At 47.9% G+C, this 26,979-nt stretch overlaps 1 protein-coding gene across 4 annotated transcripts; it reads left to right on the top strand.

The window, feature by feature from the left end:
* Positions 1-1,355: 1,355 nt before the first annotated feature.
* On the top strand, positions 1,356-25,795 carry VARS1 (valyl-tRNA synthetase 1). Of its 4 annotated transcripts, XM_066581606.1 has the most exons (30): positions 1,453-1,588; positions 3,405-3,741; positions 3,815-3,958; positions 4,417-4,531; positions 7,143-7,303; positions 7,395-7,577; positions 8,001-8,128; positions 8,429-8,593; positions 8,677-8,758; positions 8,845-8,964; positions 9,733-9,841; positions 9,936-10,024; positions 10,104-10,194; positions 10,488-10,612; positions 10,694-10,797; positions 11,120-11,278; positions 11,452-11,542; positions 11,699-11,804; positions 12,064-12,134; positions 12,511-12,636; positions 13,066-13,170; positions 13,259-13,327; positions 13,413-13,491; positions 16,605-16,732; positions 19,456-19,611; positions 19,697-19,903; positions 20,323-20,434; positions 24,225-24,400; positions 24,541-24,690; positions 25,589-25,795. In XM_066581606.1, exons 2-30 carry the CDS (start codon positions 3,427-3,429, stop codon positions 25,655-25,657), a joined length of 3,735 nt encoding a protein of 1,244 aa, XP_066437703.1. In that variant the 5' UTR covers positions 1,453-1,588; positions 3,405-3,426; the 3' UTR covers positions 25,658-25,795. The 4 variants fall into 4 exon arrangements, with proteins under 4 accessions (XP_066437701.1, XP_066437702.1, XP_066437703.1 ...); XM_066581604.1 differs by having other exon boundaries at positions 1,356-1,471; positions 10,488-10,797; XM_066581605.1 differs by lacking the exon at positions 1,453-1,588 and adding an exon at positions 1,387-1,452 and having other exon boundaries at positions 10,488-10,797.
* The last annotated feature ends 1,184 nt before the right edge of the window (positions 25,796-26,979 follow it).

The following is a 26,979-nucleotide window of genomic DNA, read 5'->3' on the forward strand; positions in this document are numbered from 1 at the left end:
TGGTTTCTGTCTGGCGATCCAGCACTTTCTGCGAGGACGGGGCTTTTCACAACGGACAGAATTTGGCGCAACACAAAACTGAATCTGACGCGGCAGAAATCCGAACCAAAGCCAGCAGGATAACCGTTATTTTCAACTTCACATCAAAATCCGTACAGCAGCGCGCTGATTTTTGGCACAGAATTTTCCATGTGTTGCGCCAAATTGCACCCATCTGAAAAATCCCAAACTGTTCCACAGCATTATGGGAACTGGGCTTTTAGACCGTCTTCACAATGGCGTAAGTGTATTTATGCACGCAGTTGCGCAATGGGTGTTGTGTTTTTGCTCACATTTTTTTTTTTGCACTCACATGCCCTGGGTATTGGCACGCGCAAAAGAACACTCAAGCGTGCGCCCATTGATGGTAATGGTGACTTAAGTTTATTTAGTTTAACATCTGCTATTTTCGTGGGCAATACAAAATAGGACACGCTGCGGGTTTGTTTACATGACCGAAATGCACACGCAAAAAACACACACGTGACCAAACCCACTGAAATCAATGGGGAGTAGTCATTGCCTATCGCGTGCACATTCTGTACACGTAATATGCCGTGCAAATGGGGGGAGCGGTCACGGCAAGCTTGCTGACTGTTTCCAGCAGTACTGCCGGCGCGGCTCTGAAAGTAGCGGATGGGCGGCTCTGGAAGTAGCGGATGGGCGGCTCTGGAAGTAGCGGATGGGCACCGGTTATCCAGCCAGTAGACTGCTGTAGACTCCCCTCAGCCATGTCTGATGTAAAGCTTATAAATGCATATATCCTCTGTACATGATGGATGCAGGGCTCTGAGTCATTCTGCATCTGACTCCTCAGTATACGGGAAACTTTGTGATCAATGTCCCTCTCCGTCAGACAGGAAGAACTGCAGAGGGATGTTGCTGTTATTGCATCAGGCTGCAGTCACCAGCCTCCACCACCAGATGGCGCTGCAGTAACTGTCCCTCCCTTGTGTCCCCTGTGTTGACAGTTCTATTGTTCAGTACCGACCTTATTCCACAAGACTCCTGCTCGATTCGCAACCTGATTGGTCGTTCCAACTCAAACAACCAATCACTGTGAAACAGCCAACCCAAACAACCAATCAGATTGTAAATCGAGCAGAAGTCTTGTGGAATAAGTTAATATGCGTACCCGGCGCATATTAGCCTATTACTGCCCACTTCTACACGAGCCAACCTAAACAGCCAATCACCGTGAATCAGCCAAACCAAATACCCAATCACCGTGAATCAGCCAACCCGGCAGAGCGGATTCTATGACGTAATGTGAGGGCGGAAGTCGCATTACGTACAGGCGAAAGTGCGGGCAGCGCAGCTCCTCTGACGTGTCACTGAGGGCGGAAGTGGGAAGTGAATAGAAAACACACGTGCGGGGATGTGCATGACGTCACCGGCGAGGAGCTGAGGGAAGTGAGTGTGACGGTGCTGGGTAGGTAAAGGAGGAGGAGGGGGCAGGGGTACTACAAGTCCCAGCCGACGCTGTTCTCTCAGCTTTCAGACTATTTTCAGCGCCGGTTTCACATTTCAGCTGGTACAATAAAGTTGGGTAAGTTTTTCCCAGACTTCGTGTTTCTTTCCTCTAAGATCTCTGCTTGCTGTCAGTGAATGTAAATAGCTTTCTGTTCGGATGCTGAAAACCCTGCAGACCTGATACTTCTCACAGCTGAGAGTTGTTACAGTGTGGACACAGGGCCAGCTGTAGGAGTATGTTACAATGTGTCAGCCGATCTAGACCGGATACAACTGTAACAACCCCTCAGCTGTGAGACCTCCCAGCTCTGAGTTTAGATTTCCCATTCACTGACAGCAAGCAGATATTTTGAACACGGGAGGAAGATGTTATGGCGTGACTCAGAGATCTGACGGTGGTATAACCCTCATCATCTGACAGGGCCCTAGATGGGTAACACATGGAGGCCGCCATCCGTCATGCGCGGGCTGCAGCGAGATGAGCTGATGCCGCATTCAGCTGGTGTCACATGACCGCTGTGTTCGTAGCCATGTGTAACGGGATCCATTCACAAGAACATGCGGGGGGATGTTGTAGCGCTGTGCTGTAATACGTCCCGTTATATATTGGGGTGATGAATAATTACAAAAAGTTGCAGCGTTCTCTGATGTTTGCGGATCAGACCGGCGCCGGCCGCGGTCCTCGTGTTACAGGCGATCAGCACTGCGGCAAAGAGCATGATTGCATCATAATATGGGGGCGCACAATACAGAGAAGCCATTCCCTGTGTCCCATCCTTGAAGACCCGGCTGCAGAACGTCACTGCATCTCCCGCAGCGTTACCGCGAATCGTACGTCTTCTTGTGACCATCCCAGAACACCCAGCATGGGTCAGGGAGGACGACACGGGTACTGGGGCGCCCGCATATTGCTGGAAGTGCCAGGGAATCCGGAAAACCATGGTGACTTTCTTCTACAAGCAGTGCCACTCTTGTTCTCAGGTTATGTTTGGTACTGCAGCTCTGCTCCATCAAAGTGGATTGGGCTAAACTATACCGCGCACAGGGAGACGGCGCTGTTTATGGAAGGAAGCCGCCATGATGCTGACATCACAAGTTGATGTAATTGGATGCCAGGGGTCAGTCCTTAGCAGTTCTTGCGCTTAGAGTACCCTCCCCCCTTCCCCTCTGTGTTTTGGGGTCTTTTATTACTTTAAAATGTCCTAATAGGGTGAAGATGAGATACGATAACACCGCGACATCCAAGTCTCTGTTCATGTTCACATATGTTACCTGCACTGATACATTGTAACGAACCATCAGATTCCTGATGCTCATGTGAGAAATCTGTTATTGTGATGCTGCTGTACTGTAGTAGTGTTACTCGGTGCCCCCTCCTCCGCCGGTGGTGTGACCCCGCAGAGCCCATAGTGGGATGTGTGATGATGGGTGATGCACTACACCCCATGTACTGTAGTAGTGTTACTCGGTGACCCCGCAGAGCCCATAGTGGGATGTGTGATGATGGGTGATGCACTACACCCCATGTACTGTAGTAGTGTTACTTGGTGCCCTCTCCTCCGCAGGTGGTGTGACCCCGCAGAGCCCCATGTGTAGGTTGGTTTGATATGTGATGATGGGTGATGCACTACACCCCATGTACTGTAGTAGTGTTACTTGGTGCCCTCTCCTCCGTAGGTGGTGTGACCCCGCAGAGCCCCATGTGTAGGGTGGTTTGATATGTGATGATGGGTGATGCACTACACCCCATGTACTGTAGTAGTGTTACTTGGTGCCCTCTCCTCCGCAGGTGGTGTGACCCCGCAGAGCCCATAGTGGGATGTGTGATGATGGGTGATGCACTACACCCCATGTACTGTAGTAGTGTTACTCAGTGCCTCCTTCCTCCGCAGGTACCAGCTTCTCCCTTCCATCATGTCGACGCTCTACCTTCCGGTGTCTTCTACCTCAGACCCACGATGCCTGTGGGTGCGCATCACCGGACAGTACGCCCCCAACCCTCGGCCGGTGGTGCAGGAGGTGGAGAAGGCGCCCCGTAACCTGCTGCTTCCATGCCTGCTGTCCCCCTGCACCGGCTCTGTATGGGGGGCCTGGGCCGTGTCGTACATGCTGGCTCCTGAGACCCTCTTAGGAGGAGGCGACCCCAGGATGTTCTCTCTTATTAAGCAGTGGGTGAACTATGCAGAATCGGACGTGTTGCCGGCCGCCTACGGCGTGGACCACAAGCAGGTAAGTCGTAGTCTTACAGAGGATGGTGCTTACTCTGACCAGTACCATCATGGCCGTCTGCTTCCTGTCGCAGGTGAAGGAGCGCGCGCGTGCGGAGCTGCAGAGGATCCTGGAGGTGTTCGAGGGTCACCTCCGACTGCGCACGTACCTCGTGGGGGAGCGCCTGAGCCTCGCGGACATCGCCCTGTCCTGCTGCCTCATCCATCCGTTTAGCAAGGTGTGAAACCCTGTTCTGCTGTAAGTTACTTACCTGCCGGCTCCAGTGGGGAAGGAGTGGAGGTAGGTCATGAGCAAACAAGGCCTCGTCTAGTGACTGGGGCCTTCAGTCTATATAGGTGCGGATTTACATGGGTATCACTGATACAGCCTGGATGTTGTGGTCATTCATGTGAATGCAGCGTGATGCATCCGTGATGGCGTGACGCACTTTGGCGCATGTGAATGAAGACGAGCAGTACGGCGCTCTCACTTCCATTAGAGGATATGGGAAGCTTGTGATAGTTGCCAACTGCCTCTTCTTCCCATCGGGCTCTTGTATGGCATCACACCCCTGAGTAAGTCTGCGCAGTTCTGCAGCCGATTCCTACGTAATCGCCACCAGGAGGAGCTGCGGCTCAGGTTTAGGTGACTGCCGGGTGCGCCACCCCTCCGGTAACCTTTGCTCCTCCATTGCAGGTGCTCTCTCCTGCCCTCAGACACTCAATCCCCAATGTCACCCGCTGGTTTCTGATGTGTGTCAACCAGACGCAGTTCAAGGAGATCCTGGGTGAGGTGACGCTATTAAGTGGAGGTAAGGACTCTTTATCCGTAGATGACTGTGGGCGTCTGTACAAGGGGATTCAAGACACAGAAGTAAGGCGGACGTCTTCATCCGTGAATGGACATACAGCCAGAATGACATGGGAAGGTGGAAGAACTCTTCAAGCTTTTGATACATCTTACAGATGTGGGATGTGAGCGCCACTAGTGACACATGATGACCTTAAAGGGGTGCTGTCATTAGAAGAAAAGAAAAGTCTATACTTGTCTATTCCTCCCTCATCAGTCTTCTTACCACATCATCTCCCCGCTGATCTCCTCCAGTCCCCCGGGTCCTGTCACCTCCAGCCGTCCGGATCCTCTTCTTCCTATGATGGTACATACATTCCTGGCATTCTCCTTCCTCCCAGTCACTAGTGACGTAGTGTTCACTGACCAACAGAGAGTGCTGAGCTAATGCCGAGACTCTGCATACATGCTGTCTCTCTGCAGTAGTCTATGAACACCTGCAGCGAGACAGCAAGTAGGCGCAGTCTCGGCATTACTTCGGCACTCTCTGCTAGGCTGTGAACACTATGGCACTAGTGACCAGGTACACTGACCTGCTGGAAGGAGACTGCCGAGAATGGACGCTACAAAACGTGAAGAAGAGGATCCGTCCGGCTTGTAATGAGGTGGCCCCGGGGCACTGGAGGAGCCAGGAGAAGATGCTGCAAGAAGACTGATGGGGAGGAATAGGTAAGTATTGATTTTTTTTTTTGTTCGTTTTGTTTTTTCTAATGACAGAACCCTAAAGGAACAGACACGATTTAGGGATTTTATCCATGTGGTGGTTTTACTGCCTAATTTTATTTTATTTTTTCCTTCAGCTACAAAAATTATTTTTGCTGCGTTATTTTTTTTCCTGTGACATATATGGCTATTTTTGTGTGTATCTTTTTTCACCGATACATTCTCTGTGGTGACAATAGTCACTAACAGAGCTGATCAGGGTCTGCTAGGACCTTGCAGCTCTGCTGAAACAAGGAACTCTTGGCGCTCACATGATCGCTGGGACACGTAGTGGAAGGAATACTTCTACTTTCACTTTTCAGTACATGGCGCTCATTGAACTCTATGTAGTTGGGAAAGGAGAAGGCAGAAGTGGTTAAAAACTGCTTCTCCCATCTCCCCTGGGTCCTCTACTGTGTCTGACAGCTGAGGAACCGACCTGCTTCTGCATGATTGCAGGACAGAGGCTTTAATCCCACGCCGTAATCCCTGCTATCGAACGGGATTAAAGCCTAGGAGCAAGCGCGTATATTTACTGCATTTGGTTCTAAAGGGGTTAAACAACATAACTCCGCTGCAGTAGAATTGATAACAGAGGATATGCCGGGACGTATCCGAGCAGAACTGGACGACGGACTTGGCATCTGCTATATCGCAAGCAGCGCCCACATCGCACATCTGTAAGATGCATCAAAAGCTTAAAGGGGTTGTCTCACGGCAGCAAGTGGGGTTATACACTTCTGTATGGCCATATTAATGCACTTTGTAATATACATCGTGCATTAATTATGAGCCATACAGAAGTTATTCACTTACCTGCTCCGTTGCTAGCGTCCCCGTCTCCATGGATCCGTCTAAATTCGCTGTCTTCTGGCGTTTTTAGACGCGCTTACGCAGTCTGGTCTTCTGCCTGGTGAATGGGGCCGCTCGTACCGGAGAGCTGGTCCCGCATCGTCATCGTAGCTCCGCCTCGTCTTGTGTGCCGATTCCAGCCAATCAGGAGGCTGGAATCTGCAATTGACCGCACAGAGCCCACGGTGCACCATGGGAGAAGACCCGCGGTGCATCGTGGGTGAAGATCCCGGCGGCCATCTTGGAGAAGGAAGAAAGAAGTCGTCGCAGAGCGGGGATTCAGGTAAGTAATATATATATATATTTTTTTTTAACCCATCCCTTAGGTTTGTCTCGCGCCGAACGGGGGGCCTATGGAAAAAAAAACAAAACCCGTTTCGGCGCGAGACAACCCCTTTAAAGAGTTCTTCCATCTTCTCATGTCATTCATGGAGGAAGACGTCATGATGAAGACTTCTATAGCATTTGTTCTGAATTGCCCTATAATAGCCTCATATATGGCGGCAGTATTACCACCGGAGATGTAGTCACCATGTATCTGTTCCCCTTACCTCACAGCACACTGATGTGACCGCATTCAGCACGCGCATCGTGTAATATATATATATGTATAATTAGTACTAACATATTCCATGGCACTTTGCTAATCAGAGGGTAGAGACAGTTGGCCATTACACATTGTATGTTGTGTCAGTGTTTATCTCATCAGATCACAGATAAGGGGGGCGGGGGGGTAACAAAGCTTTAATACCGATCTAACAATGATGAAGGGGTTATGAGACCAAAAAACTGCGCCATAGTTGTCCGTGTCTGGTATTGCAGCCCACACCTGTCCTAGTGAACGCTGCAGTAACGGACATTGACAGGAGCGACGCTGTTCCTGATAGTCCGAGTCCTTCTTTTTAGTCTTGGAGAATCCTTACACGCTGCTCGCTGTCAGCCGGAGACGTGACGTGCGGGAGATGCTGGTCGGTAAATGCTCATAATCATAGAAATGGTTTCAATTCTATCCCAACCAGAACCCGAGAATGCCGCCAACTCGCCAGACGTCCCATCCAACGCTCCTCTAGCTAATGGCCCTCCCAAGACGGCGGCCCAGCTGAAGAAGGAGTCCAAGAAGAAGGAGAAGCTGGAGCGCTTCCAGCAGAAGCAGGACAAGCTGAAGGGGCAGCAGGCGGAGGTGAGGAGGCCGTGCTCCTGCTTCCGCTCCGGGCTGCCATCTTTTATCTCCTTCTCGGTTTCTTACTGTTGTCTCTTCTTGTCAACCACAGAAGAAGCCAAAGACGGAAAAGGACAAGAAGGAGCTCTGTGTTATCATGTACGATATTCCAACTGCCCCTGGGGAAATGAAGGACATCTCAGGTCCCATGCCGGACTCCTATAGTCCCCAGTACGTAGAGGCTGCCTGGTACGCCTGGTGGGAGAAGGAAGGATTCTTCAAGCCTGAGTATGGGGTGAGTGTTGTGTCCGCGTTCCTCTAGTTCTATCCCTTTTTGTTAGAACGTTCCTCCACCATCGACTGATCACAGGTTAATCTGTAACAAGTGTTCTATTTCCCTGCAGCACCCCCACAGGGAAATGAAGCTTAACACAGGTCTTATAATGCATGACAATGCCAGGTTCTCCAGAGCGAGAGACCTTTGTATCTGCTCTCCCCTCCACACGTAGATCCACCTCCATTTACTCCACGTTCCCTGATAGAGAATTGGGACATCCCCTTTAATGGTCAGGACACTCCAGGTGGTGCGCCCAGCCCATTAACATTTTGGAGCCTCTAGTACAATATGTGCTGTGATTGGCACATACGGCATGTGGCCATTGTTGCCTTGCGTCTGTCATTCCCCTATTGGATTAACTCTTTCTTTCTTGCGTAACAGAGGAAAAGTATTTCAGGACCGAACCCAAAGGGCCAGTTCATGATGTGCATCCCTCCCCCGAACGTGACGGGATCCCTACACCTGGGGCATGCCCTCACCAACGCTATCCAGGACAGCCTGACGCGCTGGTGAGTGCCCACCAAGAACTGACTAGGACAAAGTAGCGGAGGCTTGGAGCGGAACTGGGCATCCGTCCGTCCTCCCCGCCCTCCATATACATGTGCGGTCAGTTGAGCATGCATGTATTCTCAGTGAGGGGGAGTGAATAAGCTGCTGACGGGCACTTTGAAATATAACGTCCTTTCCTCCAGCTGTTATGGGGATTTGGGACATATTAGATGTTTGCCCAGTATTGCCGCAGCCGGTGGGTTTGGCCAACGTTCGTCTACTGTGTATGGCCACAGTAACACCGTCTACTTTAACCTAAGGCATCGCATGCGTGGCGAGCTGACCTTGTGGAATCCAGGATGTGACCACGCGGGGATCGCCACTCAGGTGGTGGTGGAGAAAAAGCTCTGGAGAGAACAGAAGAAGACCCGCCATGACCTGGGTAGAGGACGGTTCATAGAGGAGGTCTGGAAGTGGAAGGGAGAGTAAGTGACTCGATGTTACATCTGCCAGCGCTGTGTCCGCTCACCAGCCTGTCGTCATCTGCTTGCTTTTCTCTTCCTTTCAGAAAAGGTGACCGCATCTACCACCAGCTGAGGATTCTTGGCAGTTCCCTGGACTGGGACCGCGCATGTTTCACTATGGAACCAGTAAGAAGCTGCTTTATTCTTCCAGTTCTTTGCACCTGGATATATTTTTCTCCCCCATCACTAATCTTCTCATCTGCTCCTTGCAGAAACTCTCAATGGCCGTCCAGGAAGCTTTCATCCGCCTGCATGAGGCCGGTACCATTTACCGCAGCAAACGGCTTGTCAACTGGTCGTGTACCCTCAATTCTGCCATCTCTGATATAGAGGTGAGGGACGGGGAGGGGCCGATATTGGTGGATGACTCTTAAGATAACAAAACCCTTTGTAATAGTCTTGATAAACGTTTCCTCGGGTGGGCGCGGACGGCGGCTCTGCAGCCCCTGCGGCTGGGCGCGGACGGCGGCTCTGCAGCCCCTGCGGCTGGGCGCGGACGGCGGCTCTGCAGCCCCTGCGGCTGGGCGCGGACGGCGGCTCTGCAGCCCCTGCGGCTGGGCGCGGACGGCGGCTCTGCAGCCCCTGCGGCTGGGCGCGGACGGCGGCTCTGCAGCCCCTGCGGCTGGGCGCGGACGGCGGCTCTGCAGCCCCTGCGGCTGGGCGCGGACGGCGGCTCTGCAGCCCACTATGTGTGTTAATGGTTACAGACTACAAAAAGGCACTGTGATTCAGCAGTTGTACCCGCTCCCGTCTTTCACCTGTTTAATATACATTGAGTAGGCTGGTAAGAATATGAGGCAGATGAATGGAGTGTCTGTATTGTCAGACTGCATGGGGTTTGTATGTTGTCTGTAACCATGGAGACACATCAGTCTACATAGAAGTCGTAGACCTAAAACGATAAGACCTTTTTCATGGAAACTGTTTGCAGTGCTGCTGCCTTCTCATCTTCGATGTGTTGGATTAATAAGCATAAGAACGCAGTCGTTGGGTCTGGAGTTTCGGATTGTTGAGTCTCCTCCACCTCAGCGATTTGCCCTCTTGGGATATTGCCCGACAGTCTTAGTCACACAGTGACATCCGAGGACTCTGTATTGTAGGTAGACAAGAAGGAGCTGACGGGCCGCATGGTGCTGCCGGTGCCCGGATACAAGGAGGGCGTGGAGTTTGGGGTGTTGGTCTCCTTTGCCTATAAAGTAAAAGATTCAGGTGAGGCTCTCTGATTCCCCTTGGGGTCATAGTCTTGTCTTGAGGTGACTCCGATTCTTCATTTGCTGACTCCTTTCTGCCATGGACGTCCTAGGTGAGGAGGTTGTAGTGGCTACGACGCGTGTGGAGACCATGTTGGGGGATACGGCTGTGGCGGTACATCCTCAGGATCAGCGGTACCAGGTACTTGAGGATTTCTCCACATGTGTATGTAGGTTCCTGCTGCGCTTCAGTGGTGCTTTACTCTCTTTCCTAATCCTAGCACTTAAGAGGAAAGTCTGTGCTCCACCCCTTCACCTCTCGACTCCTCCCCATTGTCTTTGACGAGTTTGTGGATATGAGCTTTGGGACCGGTAAGTGTATCAATCGCCTTGCCGCCTTTTATGTATGCTGGTTTTCTCCTCTCTGCCTTGTCTGTCCATCCGTCTGTCCTCTCTCTCTACCCTCACTGCCTTGTCTGTCTATCCATCTCATTCTGCTTCTCCTCACTGCCTGGTCTTTGGCCATCCGTCCATCTCCTCGCCGCCTTGTCTGTCCGTCTGTTCCTCCCTCACTGCCTTGTCCGTCTATCCAGCTGTCCCCTTCTTCTCACTGCCTGGTCTCTGTCGATCTGTCCTCACGGTCTTGCCTGCCTCCTCCTCCTCAGGCGCTGTGAAGATCACCCCTGCCCACGACCAGAATGATTATGAGGTTGGGATGAGACACTCCCTGGAGTTTATTAACATCATGGATGACAGCGGGTTGCTGGTGAACGTTCCTCAGCCGTTCCTGGTGAGCCATAGGGCGGGTGGCGTTTTCGAGGCGTTTCCATGTGATTCTCTTCTGTTGTCTCACATTTGTTTCTTCTTTCAGGGAATGAAGCGTTTTGAGGCCAGAAAAGCCGTTTTACAAGCACTGAAGGATAAGGGACTATTCAAAGAGATTAAGGACAATCCCATGGTGGTCCCAATCTGCAGGTAACGGCATCTCAGAAACATGGTGCACACGGAGGGGGCAGCCGTCCTTCTACCTCACTGGTGGGACATGACCGGTTATATTGCCCTGCTACCATCCAGCTGCAGCGCCTCTCTATGGTCGTGTCTGGTATTTCACTTCAGGTTAATGTGGCTGAGCTGCAGTACCAGCACAACCCATCTATAAGGATGCCCCCCCATCCCCCCCCCCCCCCCCGGATGTTTATGAGGGTCAGAGCGACCCTTTTCATCTTACACAACCCCTTGTATTGATGATGCCATATTTGTTATCTGCTACATGTCATAAGTGTTTCTCTTTCCTTAGCCGCTCTAAGGATATTGTGGAACCCCTACTAAAGCCTCAGTGGTACGTGCGCTGTGATGAGATGGGTAGGAAAGCTGCTGATGCCGTCCGCGAGGGCCACCTATCCATCAAACCTGAATTCCACAACAAGACGTGGTTTAATTGGATGGATAACATCAGGTAGGTATTTTTTGGGATATCTGTGGGTTATTGCAATGAATTTCGAATAGTAGGTTCGTTCCACTAGACCTTTACAATGTGTAAGCACCCTACCTGAAGCGGGCGATGTGTGCTGTGTCATCACAAGTAAAGCCGCTCCTGTTTCACCCACCTGACCATGAATCTGTTTGTAGGGATTGGTGCATTTCGCGACAGCTCTGGTGGGGTCACCGCATCCCGGCGTACTTTGTGACTATTGATGACCCGTCTGTGCCGCCTGGAGAGGTGAGAAGGTTCCGATGGCTGAGTTATGCTGTTTGGTACTTGGCTGTGTCTCTAGTGGTAGAAGGGGTGTTTAATCTGCGGTCACACAATGTCCATAGGTGACTATGAGCTTTACTCGTGTGTGGAACATATTAACCAAGCAGCTTGCTTGTGCAGGACACCGATGGCACATACTGGATCAGTGGCCGATCGGAAGAGGAGGCGAGGGCCAAGGCCGCCAAACACTTCAACGTTGCCCCTGATAAGGTGTCACTAAAGCAGGGTAAGTCCTGGTGCACAACATCATAGGGCGTTCAAGGGGCCTTGCTGACCCTACTGAGTGGTGTCTGCGAATTCTTACCTAATGGTGCGTATGGACCTTGCTGAGTGGTGTATTGAGACCCATACCTATGGGTGGCTATGCACCTTGCCATGCAGTGTATGGGGACCTTAGCACATCTTTCAATGTCCAGCATCAGAAACGTAAGTGGCCTTTCACTGTGTCGTCCCCTCTCTTAATTCTACACTTATTTGTGCTTCAGATGAGGACGTCCTAGACACTTGGTTTTCCTCTGGACTTTTCCCCTTCTCCATCTTCGGTTGGCCCAATGAGGTGAGGACCTGTAAAGATTGCAGTCCGGTACTTAAGGGGGTATTCTATAACACAACCTTTAGGACCCCCTGCTGGTCTGGAGAAGAAAGGAACTGAGGCCCCCTTGTCTTCTGCGCAGTGAAGGTCCCAGTCATTAGGAGTGGTGCTGGTTAGTGGGTGGCTTTATGCATTGCTGTAAAGGAGCTGTACTGCTTCATTTGGTGGGGTCCCGGTCGTAGGACTTGTATCGATCAGTAGGTGGTGGCGTATTCTGGCCTTGTGCAATCACTTGCTGAGGCTGGAAAACTGTTATAGATTGGGTCTTGTAGTGTTAATCGGTGCACTTAACTGTCTGTATGGGGCAGCACAGACTGGTTATGGTATTTCTCTCCCTTAGTCCGAGGACCTGAAGGTTTTCTACCCTGGCACTCTTCTGGAGACCGGACATGACATCTTGTTCTTCTGGGTGGCTCGGATGGTGATGCTGGGTCTTTCCCTAACTGGGAAGCTGCCCTTCAGAGAGGTAGGTGCTCCACAGGTTTCTGCGGTTTCTTGCCGCGGTCACCTACCCTAGTAAACACTGAGGCCTTCAGATTACATCCTGTAAATAAATATATCTTATAGCTGTATGGTCAGGCGTGTCCTGTGGTAGCTTATGGTTTGGTTATCGCTTCCATGTTCCTCATAAGAGAATCTATGGCTTGTATTAAGTGGCACATCACAGTCTGCTTAGGCAGAGGATTCAGGGAGCTCGGCTCTGAAGCCTACAGAATAATCAATGCAGCTCTGACTACAACACAACCAGTCACTTAGGAACTTCACCGTGTAGACAGTTCATTGTGCTTCCCAGTGATTCCACTCCATGCAGATTACATCTCTGTATAATATGTGGACATGGTCTTCAGGTCTGTGCCTCTCATTCTCCCTGGTTTCTGCCCGTTTTATCTCTCAGGTTTACCTGCACGCCATAGTACGTGACGCTCATGGCCGTAAGATGAGTAAATCCTTGGGAAATGTCATTGACCCTCTGGATGTGATAAGGGGTATCACCCTGCAGGTAAGTTGATCTCGCAGGGTGTGATATAAAGTCCTTGGTAATGATTGGCGCCGTTTTGTCACCTTCACCTTTCTGTCTCTGTTCTCAGGGTCTTCATGCTCAACTTCTAGACAGTAACCTGGATCCTGCAGAGTTGGAAAGAGCCAAGGAAGGACAGGTGAGTCAGAAGCGAAGCGTCCACCTGCTGCGGCCCTGATCACGTACGACTAGGGAGCCAAATGTTATGTGCCTTTTCTTCGCAGAAAGCAGATTATCCCAGCGGGATCCCCGAGTGTGGAACGGATGCCCTGAGATTTGCTTTGTGTGCATATACTAGTCAGGGTAAGTTTACAGCTCCTTAGAGTTCTCCAAGACGTAATACTGATTGTCTAAGGATGGGTCATAATTATCAGATTAGTGGGGGTCTGACTCCCAGCACCTCCACTGATCAGACGATTTAAAGAAGCTTATCCTGTGGTAAGCCAATGATGGCGTATCCTCAAGATAGGGTATCAATAGTAGATTGATGTGGTTTCACCACCTAGGACTCCTCTCTGCCCAGCTGCACCCGTGCATTGAGTTTGTTTTTGCAGGAGCAGACAGCTCCGTTCTCTTCAATGCCTGCAATACCCAATCTAGCCACTGCACTGGAAATAGAGCTGTCTGCTTCCTGCAGAAATCGGCTCAGTGCACAAGAATACCAGCCCAGCAAACAACTGATTAGCTGGGGTTCCGGGTGCCAGATTCCTGCTGATCTACTATTGATGGCTTATCCTGCAGCTAGGCCATCAGTAGTTTACAACTGGACATTCCCTTTAAAGGGCCTAGCCCTCGCCTCTTCACTGGCAGGCAAAGTACATTTTATTAGCCGATGTGTCAAATATTACAGCTCAGTCCCAGTCACTGAATTGCAGAGAGCTGCATTACTAGGCACAACCACTACCAAGTGTACAGTGCTGTGTCTAGTAAACAGTGAAAAGGATGGAGCCCTGCCCCTACCCAGCCGAAGGATATACAATTGGCATTAAAGTCCCAGGACACCCCTGTAATTCATGGTTTATCTTGGAGGGAGTCTCCACCTTTTTTTATCTTTTCATTTTTATGTTTAGAATTCTGTGTTGATGAATTCTTAATTTCTATCTTTATCGTGATCAGAGCTCCAAACACTCTGCATTGTGGCTTATGGGATATCATTTGTCTGCTAGCAGGTGCCCCTATGGGTTGCTCACTATACACTGAGTGTGTGTAGGTGTATACAGTGAGCTCCCTCTAGTGGTGACTGCAGGCAGCACGTTCTTTCATCACTCTGTACAAGGGGGTTTGAAGCTCTGTATCAGAATACACAAGACTATAGTTTTCCATGAATCCATGGCAGCAGTGAGACGCCGCCTGCCATCCAGACAGGAAACCGGAACATCCTAGATGTCTTTAAAGACAGGCACCCTTCACCTTCTCAGTTCTGTGGCAAGATCCATGGACTAATTAAGGTCTATCCATTTTTATTTACATTTATACTTTAAAAATTAATACATTTTATTACATAAAGTTAAACCCAAATACAATAATGGGGGAAAATTAGCGCTACTGTCATGGCCTCATGAAAAGCTGATAACCGGTAAGTAATCTCCTGTTTCCCTTACGCCCATGACCGCACCAGTGAGAGAGATTAAACTAGATTAATAACTAGGCTAACAACTCATTGGATGATAACTGCCAACCCAATGGATGTTCCAAATTACAGGTTTTAGCCCCCAGGATCCAACTTGCCCCATTGCACTGGTTTCTCTATTAGAGCCAGCTAAGCTATGGAACACTCTGATGTTCTTAGGAAGTTTGATTCCCAAAAAGGAACATTATTTACATAATATTACCCCAATACATTTTAGCTTGGAGTTCTCGATTTTAAAGTTGGAAGGATCAAAATAAATGTTCCAGGGTATAAAAGCCTCCTCCAACTACCCCCCATGAGGACGCCGCTCCAGGAAGAGGGATTCCTAGATACAAATTCTGCATTGAAGGTAAATTGTAACCTCCCTCTAGCTGTCATCTTGTTCTTATCACTCCTCAGAACAGCCTTACCTCAGATCTCCATAGGTATTCTTCACCATAGATGTCTTACTTAAGATGTGCGGAGAGGAAAAAGAGGCTTCATTTATTGTCCACTGAAGCTCATCGGCCAGCAGCCCAACACACAGGATATGAGGCTAGAAGCCACGGGCGGAGCCTAGAGGCTAGAAGCCACGGGCGGAGCCTAGAGGCTAGAAGCCACGGGCGGAGCCTAGAGGCTAGAAGCCACGGGCGGAGCCTAGAGGCTAGAAGCCACGGGCGGAGCCTAGAGGCTAGAAGCCACGGGCGGAGCCTAGAGGCTAGAAGCCACGGGCGGAGCCTAGAGGCTAGAAGCCACGGGCGGAGCCTAGAGGCTAGAAGCCACGGGCGGAGCCTAGAGGCTAGAAGCCTGCAGCTAATAATCATAGGTGAGGCCCAGAGGCCACAAGCCATGGGTCAAGTAAAGTCATTATTACCTATTAGTACCTAGGCTTGGCATGGAGGCCATAATTAAAACACAAAAAGGATATAGGCAAAGACCATAGACCAAAGGTAAAACAAAAAAGTTAAAAGGCAAAACCCACAAAGGCCGCTAGACCACGGGGCAAAAACCATAAAGGCTATAGGCAGACCCCAAAGCTACAGGTAGTCATAAAAGATTTGCAGGCCATAAGGCAGAGGCTACCAGGCCAAAATCCCAAAAGCTATAGGCAAAGGCCACAAGCGGTCGTCGACAAAACCTTATGGTTATAGGTAAAGCCATGAAGGCTATTATGCTACAGGCAAAGCCATAAAGGGTTATAGGCAGAGCCATCAAAGGTCATTATGCTATAGGCAGGGCCCACAGAGATCGTAGGCGGAGCCAAAGGCGGGACCATAAGCCCCAAGCAAAGACCATACAGATCCTTGGTGTGATTGAGCACACATATAGCCATCCCAAGGGTTCTCACACAATGGCAAGAGCTGAGAGGATGATTCCAGGCTGACCCAGGGCTCCTAGTGGACACTTACACCTGGGACAGGTAACCCCTCATGCCATAGAGTATGGGAGTACACCCCTGCAGTCCGCCATCTTTACAGCCCCCCTCCAACCTGTCTTACAGACCGGAACTGAGGAGGTGACGGGTGTGCCCGCCTCTAAAGAGATCTAGGAGGTTCCTGTTTCCTGTCTGGACGGGAGGCGTTGTCGCACTGCTGCTGTCATGGGCGTAAGGTGAAGACTGGGCTCCAGCCGCTAGAACGGTGTAAAATGAAACGCATTAGAACAAAATTTAAATGTTAAAAAAGGGGTTTTGGAGGCGGCCATGAGGGGCGGGGCACAGAGGGCGGACACCCTCTTTAAGCATCCGGACTTGTTGATGGTTTCCAATGTGACGACAATAATTTCACCTCCTTGTGTTTTCCTTCAGGCCGAGATATTAACCTGGATGTGAACCGGATCCTCGGTTACCGTCATTTCTGCAACAAGCTCTGGAATGCGACCAAATTCGCCATGCGCGGCCTGGGGGATAATTTCACCCCTCCTCCATCATCACTGGTAAGACAGAGATTTGCAGGTTCACGCTTGCTTTATGAATGTACGTGACTCTAGTTTTGCGGCACAGCTCGGTTTACGATCTTAGAGACTTAAATCCACCGCTGGACAACCCTTCCTAATGTTAGAGGCAGTGCCCAGTTATCGGCCAACAGTCACACATACACGGACCCCTTATATGGGATGGGGACCAACCATTCAAATTCCTCATCCACTGCAGCCTCTGTCTTGTGAAGCGGCATGTTGCAGTGTAGCGCCACCTAATGGAGAGGGGCAGGCACAGTGATTGTGGTCTCCGATGTGTTGCTGGCATACCGCTGGGTAATAGACCTTGCTCGGTTATTCGGTGCCTTCAGATGTCCTGATTACCACTGAGACATCACACGGAACGCCTTGGATGCTGCCAGAGATCCCCTTAACCCCTTCAGAACAACAGATTTTTCATTCATTCTATTTTCATCCCAGTCTTGCATACATTTTAAATTTTTCCATAGACATGGCCGTATGAGGACTTGTTTTTTTGCGGGACAAGTTTTATTTTTAATAGCACCATTTAACCCCTTGAGTGGCGGGTTTCCTACCACCCTGTCGTGCCCACCAGGGCAGGTTTTTTAAAATGGTCTAATCATTGAATTTCAACTAATTTTGCAGTTGCGTCTCAAGAGCCATAACTTTTTCATTTTTCCATTGACATGGCCATATAAGGGCTTGTTTTTTGCGGGACAAGTTGTGATTTTTTTAAACAGGGGGGAGGAAAAAAAGAAATGGGGAAAAAAGAAAAAAAGGGGCCATGTCATTAAGGGGTTAAATAATGTATTAACTTCCTTCTCTGGGTCATTACGACGCATGGATACCACATGTGTGATTGTATTTTTGATTTTTTTACAAAGTAAAGGGAGACAAGTGTTTTTATAATTTTTTTTTTAAATAATTTTTTACCTTTTTATTTTTTTTTAACTTTTTTTTTTTTGTCCCTTTAGGGGACTTCCACAGGGACCCATCAGGACCCCTGATCACATTCCGGGGGTCCGATGGTGACAGCCCTTTACATACTGCAGTGACAGCCCTTTACATGCTGCAGTCACATAGACTGCAGCATGTAAAGGGTTAACACAGCAGAGATCGGAGGTTTTCTCTGATCTCTGCTGTAAGAGCTGGTACCTATCTGTCCTCTGACAGCTAAGCTCCAGCTCTCCCTGTCACAGAGACCATCGGCTTGCTTCTGACAAGCCGATGGTCCCTATGGCAACCTGTAAACAAAGCAGGAGATTGCCGATATGCCAGCAATATCTTCTGCTGGTTTTTCAAAGCCTTGGCTTTGTTCTTTGTGGGTCTGTGCAGGCAGAGCACACTGTCACAGCTTGTGGCATTGTGCTCTGCAGCTCCCATAGTGATACATAGCCCGGAAATCTTCCGGGGTATATCACTATGGGCAGTGGAGCTGGTCCCGGAAATTTTCCGGGCGTGCCACTCAAGGGGTTAATGTACAGAAAGACTTTTAAAAATGTTTCAAGTAGAGAAAATGCCCCAAAAAATGTATCATATTTGGTGGGTTTAGTCTTTAGAGCGTTGATAGTGCAGTAAAAAGGATATATGAACTTTATGGGTCAGTCCAGTTGTAATACCAAATTTTATAGTGTCTGTTATTTTTTTTGTTTAATTTTTAATAGTTTTTCTGTTTTATATAGTTTTTACTTTTAAAAAGTAAATATAAAACTTTTTCTTTAACCAAAAATTGCTTGCCGCCATATTTTTAATTTTTTTTAATTTTGCTGATAGTGCGGTGTGAGGCCCTTTTTTCGCGGGGCTAGCTGTGGTTTTTACTAGTACCATTTTAGGAAACATGTCTTTTTGATCACTTTTTATTCTGATTTTTTTTTTTTGTTTCTTTTTCTTTTTTGGGATCCAGGATAGCGCTAAAAAAAAGTTATATCGGCATTCCATTTTTTAATTTTTTTTGTTAAATGACTTAACGTACGTAATAAATATTGTGATATTTTAATAGTTTTGGGCTTTTATGCACATGACTATACCAAATGTGGGTTTGTTATTTTTAATAGTTTTGCCCTTTTTTTTTTTTTTTATGTTATTTTTTTTTGTGTGTTTTTTTTTTTTTTTTTTTTTGAACTTTTAAATGTATTTTTTTCTTTAACAAAAAGTTTAACCGTAAAAGTCTTTTATTTAGTCCACAAAGGGACCTTGATCCTGCAATTATTTGATTGCTTATACTATATAAAGGCAATAATTCAGTATTGCAGTATATAGGGTTTTTTTTGTTTTTTTTTTATGTCTATCGAGCCCTTCCATGGCAGCCCTGGGAGTCTTCAGTATCTGCAGTGATAGCTGACTGTGTGACGAGAGTTGCCAGTGGGATGCCTCCCACCTGCTGAGTGTTTAGTCGCTCGATCAGCTTTGACCATGACATCCCAACAGTCTACTAGCACGATCAGAGCTAACTCTGATCGGGGCTGTTACTAGTGGCTGACAGAAACAGCTGATAGCCACCAGGTATGGAGTGGACTTGGCTCCTGAGCTCCATACACAGTTTATTACCGCCCAATGTAAATTTACCGTAATTGGTTGTGAAGGGGATAAGGAGCGCTGTGGGCAGCCATTGTTCTCTGACTCTGTCTCTAGCCAACAGAGTTGCTGAGAAGTGGTGACACAACTGAGGTATCTGTGGGCTCAGCGTATTCACTGTTGGACTAATGGGTGTTGTGTTTCAGCCCTCTGGACAGGAGAGTCTGGCGGATCTTTGGATTCTGAGTCGCCTCACGTTAGCGGTGGATCTTTGCAGCGCTGGCTTCCAGAATTACGACTTCCCAGGGATCACCACAGCGGTGTACAACCTCTGGTTGTATGACCTGTGCGATGTCCACCTGGTAAGTACATCTGCTTTATTGCAGTGAACGTTTTCACCATCTTTCCCTGTCATCAATTCATCACTGTTCTTGTTGCCTCCTTCAGGAGTTATTGAAGCCCGTGTTCTCTGGCACGGATGAAATTGCCATAGCAGTAGCGCGGAACACGCTGTACACGTGCCTGGATGCCGGCCTCCGACTCCTCTCGCCCTTCATGCCGTTCCTCACAGAAGAGCTTTACCAGAGACTCCCCCGGCGTCCCTCTGAGACCTTCCCCAGCGTAACGGTCACTCCGTATCCTGATGCCGCTGAGGTGACCACTGCTATATAGTCCCGTCCTGCCGGCTGTAGAGCGGTTGCTGCAGAACACTAGCTGTCATGATGTAGAGGGGTGCATGGGGCGCATGGTGCCAGGCTGGGTGGGAGATGGTCATGAGTGTAGAGGTGGGTAGGATACAAGACAGATGTTTGGTGTGGGTGACAGTGGAGGGGAGAGGAACAGTCTTTTGAATCACTGATGTAACAGAGTTGAGTTTGATGTTGCAGTTTATAATCCTATGTTCTCTGAGAAGTTCCTACCGCATAATAACTCTGCATGTTGTTCTTAGGTTGAGTCGTATATTGGGGTATTCATCTAAATCTCTCGGTTTAAGTTGGAAGAGCGTTGAGCATGTGAAGTCCATAATGTTTGTGCAGGATGACGCTGACCCCTTTTTATTGCTGTCTTGATAGCTCCATTGGCGAGACGAAGAATTGGAGAGGCGTATGGACCTTGCGCTGCTCATTGTGAAATCCATCCGATCTCTACGCGCTGATTATAATCTCACCAAGACCAAGGCTGACTGTGAGTACCTGACACTGACCTGCCCTGGTGTAAGACCCTCAGACCCTCAGATCACCTATGATGGTTTCAGACCTTAAAGAGAATATCTGCAGCAACGGGGTTTTCTCTGTTGATTACCTATCCTCCAAAATAAGTCATCAATAGATGATTGGTGGGGGAGGGGGAGCGGCATCTACCACTTGGGATACTTGCCAATCAGCTGATTCCCAATACCGCTGTCAGTAAAGACAGTGCAGGAATTAGATTGTGCCGTCCGTACTACAATGGCCCACGTTGGTAATTAGTTCAATGGGAGCTGCACCACTGCAGTCCAGACAGCCTGATCTGCTGGTACTTGTGGGTTATCTGTCACTACTTTTTGGAGTCGACCCATTCAACGCTACCTTGCATATTCATTGGTGAACAATTGGAAAAATTAATTTAAAAAGTGGTGGCATAAAACCCACAAGTACTGATCTGCTTCCTGCGCTTTCCATACTGACGGCGGTCCCAGGCATCAGCTGATCATCAAGGGTCCTGGGTGGTGGGCCTCCAACGATCCTGAGGACAGGTCATCAATAGAAAACATCCGTGAAGTCGAGGGCAGCTTCTTAAAAGATACCCCCATATGATGTCTCACAAGGCACCCAGTGCCGCCTTTCTTATAATTCAGCTGTTTTGCTAAAGTGGCAGCGAAAGCTTTAACCCCTTCCCGCTCCATGACGTATAGGTACGTCATGGAGCGGGGGAGAATGTATTGAGAGGTTGCCCCAGGGCTGCCTTACCAGACTGCTTATTAAGCTATCCCTGTGGAGTGGCTTGATAGACTGCCTGTTAAATGGCAGTATGACGTAATGCTATAGCATTCCGTCATACTGCAGGAGCGATCAAAGCATCGCTGGTTGTAGTCCCCCAGAGGGGCTTTAAAGTAAAGTAAGAAAAAAAATCAATAAAGTTTTTTTGTTTTTAATTGTAAAAAAAAAAAATTATTAAAGTTTAAATCACCCCCCTTTGCCATACCTATTATTAAAAAAAGCTAAATCCTAAAATAAAAATATGTATTTGGTATTACCGAGTCCGTAAAAGTCCGATCTATCAAAGTAGTGCATTATTTTTCCCGCACTGTGAACGTCTTCGAAAAAATAAAAAAAAATAAATAAAGAACCCCAGAAATGCACTTTTTCAGTCACCCTGTCTCCCAGAAACATCGCAATAAAAAGCGATCAAAAAAGTCGTAAGTACCAAACTGGAATACAATCAGAAACTGCAGGACATCCCGCTAAAAATGAGCCATTGCTCAACTATGTCGACGGAAAAATAAAAACGTTATTGTGCGCACAAAATGACTGCAGAAAATAATTGAAAAAAAATTAAATGTCTTGTAAAGTAAAAAAAAAAACTATACTACTTTTTTTTTTTTTTTTTCAAAGTTTGGTATTGTAGCAATCGTACTGATCCATAGAATAAACTTATGTCGCTTTTGTTGCAGTTTGTGCGCCGTAGAAACAAGACGCACTGAAAGATGGCGAAATGTCTTTTTATTTTACTTCACTTAGAATTTTTTAAATGTTTTTCAGTACATTATATGGTACATTAAATAGCACCATTGAAATATACACCTCGTCCCGCAAAAAACAAGCCCTCATACAGCGACGTCGATGGTTAAATAAAGGAGTTATGATTTTTTTGTTGAAGGGAGGAGGGAAAATGGAAAAAGAAAAAGGGGCTGCATCATTAAGGGGTTAAAGAGGACGTTCACATCCTCAACCCAATTCTTCAAATTAATTCAGTCTATCTAAGATGAAACAACTTTACAAACTGTCCTAATGAAAAATCAGATAATTCCAAAGTTACTTTTCATGTTTGATGTGCTGGACGCTGCTTGTAAACGTATAACAAGTTATTTAGGGTCTGGGTGGCATCTTTGTATCAGCTTTGCTCTTGCTAATTCCCGTACGTTATCTTCCTCTAACTATAAGAAGATACAATTTTGTATGCATTCTGACTGGCCGGTAGAGGGTTTTAACCCACTCCCGCTGCAGGGTGTAAGTTTACGTCCTGGTAGCAGGGTACTTCCCGCAACAGGACGTAAACTCACGTCCTGGGGATAGCATGGGATCACATATGATCCCGCGCTATCCCGCAGCGGGAGCTGGTTGTCAGTCACAGCCGGCGTCCCGCTGTTAACCCCTTCCCTGCCGCGATCTAAGTAGATCGCGGCAGGGAAAGGGTTCACAGAGGGAGCGCGTTCCCTCTGTGTCTCCGACCGGCTCTCGCGATGTTATCGTGAGAGCCCGGCTGGTTGCTATGGGTACCAGCGTCCTGTACTGCCATAGTCTATGATCGCTATAGTAAGCGATAAGGCATGGCAGGGAAGAAGCCCTGCCATGCATTATCGCAGCGATCTGAAGTGTAACAGTAAAAGTCCCTCAGAGGGACACAAGTGTTGTAAAAAAAAGAAAAAAACAAAGTTCAGAAAATAAAAATGTATCAACGCGTCCGTAATGACGCGTGCAATACATTGAAAATGCTTTTTATCCTGCACGGCAAAAAGCGTAAAAAAAATGCTAAAAAACTGAGGCAAAATGCTAATTTTTAGCATTTTGCCTCCCATAAAGCGCAATAAAAGTGATGAAAAAAAAACAGATGTACCCCAAAATGGTACCAATAAAAAATACAGCTCGTCTCGCAAAAAATAAGCCCTCACAGAGCTCCGTCCATAGAAAAATAAAAAAGTTATAGCACTTTGAATGCAGTCAGTTTAGAAAAAAATAAGAATTTCCAAAAAGAGTTTTTATTATGGAAAAGTGAAAAAAAACCTTAAAAAAAATAATTTTGGTATCGTAACCGTACCGGCCCGCAGAAAAAAAATGTGTTGTATCATTTATGCTGCATAATTAATGCTTTTTAAAAAAAACAAAAAATCTATGGCAGAATTGAAGCGTTTTCTCTTCCTACGATCATAAAAAAATTAATAAAAGTTTTACAATGTAGTCTATGTACCCAAAAATGGTACCGAAAAAATCTACAGTTCACCACACAAAAAACAAGCCCTTATACGGCCGCGTCGACGGAAAAATAAAGTTATGGCTTTTGAAAAATGGAGATGAAAAAATACCAAAAATCGCTTGGTCCTCAATGCCAAAATAGGCCGTGTCATTAAGGGGTTAAAGTTATTACTTAATTTAGGTGATACTCAGTGGGCACCGTAGCCTTATCAATCAGGTATGCCTAATTATTACGATGCATCGCAGAAGGAAACAAACGGTCATGTGATGTTTCCAAGCTCTAAACCTTTATCGGAATCACGAGCCGCTGCACCCCCTTAACAACCAGCCAAAATATAGGCGGATCAGTAAGCTTACATCCATGCACATTCATGTATCTTCTAGCTCGTATTCCTTCACGGGTTGTTCTAAAAACAGTCCTTGAGAAGAGACGTTCAGTAATGAGCAATAGAAGGAATGTCAAAATGTCTAGAAGCACAAATCCAAGGACATCTGCTTAGAAGAGGAATTCATTAGTTTTATAACTTCTATTTTTCCACTGCTGAGCTTTTTGCTTTGCGAAGCAAGACCAAATAGCTGAAGGAAGGATGAGCCTATAAACCGTTACTAGTACCTGATTACTTTCACAAGGCCATGTACACAATATTAATACCGGGGGACGATTTAATATATGGTGTCGGCAGTAAGAGGTGCCCAGCAGGAGGTGACAGTAAGGACGGCAGCAGGTTACAGGACGCCATATAAGTACAGCCTGAGCGGGTAATCGTCCCACCAACTGTTGGAATGTTCTTGTGCTTTGACAGGTTACGTGAAATGCCAGGACGCGGATACAAAATCTGTGGTTTTGGCGCACACCTCTTATATCACCGTCCTCTCCTCCTCGCGCTCCCTGGTGATCCTTGAGCCGGAGGACCCGGCCCCAGAGGGGAGCGCCGTGAATACCGCCTCCGATAAGGCCACCGTTTACATGATGCTCAAGGTAAGAAGACGCCCCCGCGATATTTTAGGGCAGCGACAGCTGTCCAGTTGTATCCAGTCTTTTGGTGTCTCCAGTGGTGCTATGAAGCCCAATGCCAGCTTGCTCCTTGTAAGGTCGTGTATTTATGTCCTCGCTTGCAGGGGCTCATTGATGTGGAGAAGGAGATGGCTAAGCTGCAGGCGAAGAAGACAGAGCTAAGCCGACAACTGGAAAAGCTACGTGAGCGGGTGTCAGGAGCCGATTACCGCACCAAGGTTCCTCCCACAGTGCAACAGCAAGACTCTGAGAAGGTAAGATGGTCTCCATCCATATTTTATAAGGATTCCAGGTTCTGCCTACAGGTGGCGTAGTGTTCACTCACTTTGCTTCAAAACTGGCTGCAAAACGTGACGCTCCCAGTTGTGAAAGCCTTTCCAGACTTCATGGGACTTGTAGTGTCACAGTAGCTTTAGGCTCTGAAGACACCATACTGTTGGTGTATACATTTGAGGCTATGACTGCACTGCTAAGTTGGTTGGCTATAATGCATATAGGAGGTGCAGTAGAGCCTGACAACTGAGGGGCGCCTGTCCACACAGGTGAGGTGCAGCTAATAATGACTATGAAAAATGCAATTGGAAATGGGAATTTACAACATCGTTCTGCTGTGGAGTCCCATAATTTGTGAGCGTCACATATTTTCCATGTGGCTGGGGCCACATTTAGATTATCTGCTGATGAGAACCCAGCTTGGTGGGGGGTAATAAGTAATAATTACCTGAAAGCGCTGTGGAATAAGTTGGCGCATACAAATACCAAGATTTATTTATTTTTACCAAGATTTACTTTCATACTGTTTTTTTTTCATCCTTGTACTGTGAAATCTCTGTCTGCATCACCCCTGGATTGTAGAATCCCTCTGCATCCTTCCTCTGCTGTGACGCCATCCAGTTGTCCATCTAATGTGATTTCACCTACTGTGCTATCCTTGTTCTGTAACATCACGGGGTTATGGCCCAGTAAAATATAACTCTTATTGTACATTTGTTAAAAACTGCCAACTAGACCTCTTACTGTGAGAAATTAACTCCACCCCTTGCCCCTCGGCCGGGACGTGCCGCTTGCGGCCCCTCGGCCGGGACGTCCATGTATATTACACCTGTACGTGTATGTGTTAATTTTTCCTCTTTCTGCTTTTTGTTCCGTCAGATGAAGCAGCTGGAAACAGAAACCCAGAAGGTGGAGGAGGCCCTGAGCAGCTTCCAGAGGATGGCCTAGTAGTAAATTATTCTCCCCGTACCCAGGAAGTCTCGCCGGCCCGATGCGCCTCCTGAACATTAGGTTTTATAAAAGAGAAGAGCATGTTGTGCGAGAGTCGGCGAGTACTGTGTGTAATAAAGCTGGTAGACCAAGGAAGCGGCTCCGTGTGTGCTGTCCGGAGGGGCCGGGAGGGAATGGAAATGGGAGGATTTCTCAGCAAAAACTGCAGAAAAGGGAAATGGCAGAATCATTTCTCATCAGCTTATTTCGTGTGTGCGACTTCAGATCCTGCCTAGTTAGTTGGGTTGTAGCCGGATCTGCTGGGCTTGTGCTGCAGTTGTATCCGGCCTGGACCGTCCTCTGTGGGCTCCACATTGTTTTAGCTCAGACTGCACGGATACATTGTAACGACACTTAGTATGGCTCCAGGTGCCATGTATCGTTCGCAAGGACTCTATGTGCATGCCATGTGCGGTAGTTTTCATGAGCGTCTGAATGGGTAATGGTGGAGCCAGCGATGATGTCCCCATAAAAAGGGGCACGTGACTGATGCAGCCAATCACAGGCTCCCAGAAGAAAGGGAATTGGGCTGTGTGAGTAATGTCAGTCGAGGACCAAGGAAGTGAGAATATGACAGAGGTTGACAAAGGCCGCTGTGGTTCTGGGAGGGACGTCCACTAACAACGCAGAGTCAGGAATCGCCAAAGTATCTGCAAAAAACTTAAAAGGGGGCCATCGTCTCTGACTTTTTGTAGCAGGATGCGCAGATGATAGACTGCTTATAGGAAGAGTTTTGACGTGCGTGCGCAGGGAGGGGGAGGTGGTGAGCTGTAATTAGACATTTAAAATAAAAAAATAAACCATTCTTAAGAGAAAAGAGCTTTTAATACAAAAACGACTCATACAAGAACTTTTTCTGACATTTCATTCCTTTTAGGCTAACAGCAATTTATTATACAGCAATATCACCCCCTTCCTGAATAATAGCTCCATGTAATAGGAAAATATTTGGTCAATATGAATAATGATGACAATTTCTCTTTTAAATAAAAAAGGTTCTTTAAGGAGACAGAAGGAGTTAATTGGTTGGTGCAGCTGCTCTCTGCTGTCCTCTCTGGGGGGCTCAGTCCCATGATGCTGCGCCGAGCCTAATCCCATTCACAGAGCTGCAAATAACAAGTGGCGGATAACAGAGCCTGTATCAGCCAGAGCGCAGCGCCCAGCCCCCAGAACTCTACATGGAGTGTCAGCTCCTGGGATCAGAGGGCCCCGTCATACTGCATTCACACGCTGCTGCTCCTGGGGTTGGGGGGGGAGGCAGGTCTTTGTTTCTCACGCTC

This window comes from Eleutherodactylus coqui, chromosome 10 (genome assembly GCF_035609145.1).
Source record: "Eleutherodactylus coqui strain aEleCoq1 chromosome 10, aEleCoq1.hap1, whole genome shotgun sequence".
NCBI lineage: Eukaryota > Metazoa > Chordata > Amphibia > Anura > Eleutherodactylidae > Eleutherodactylus > Eleutherodactylus coqui.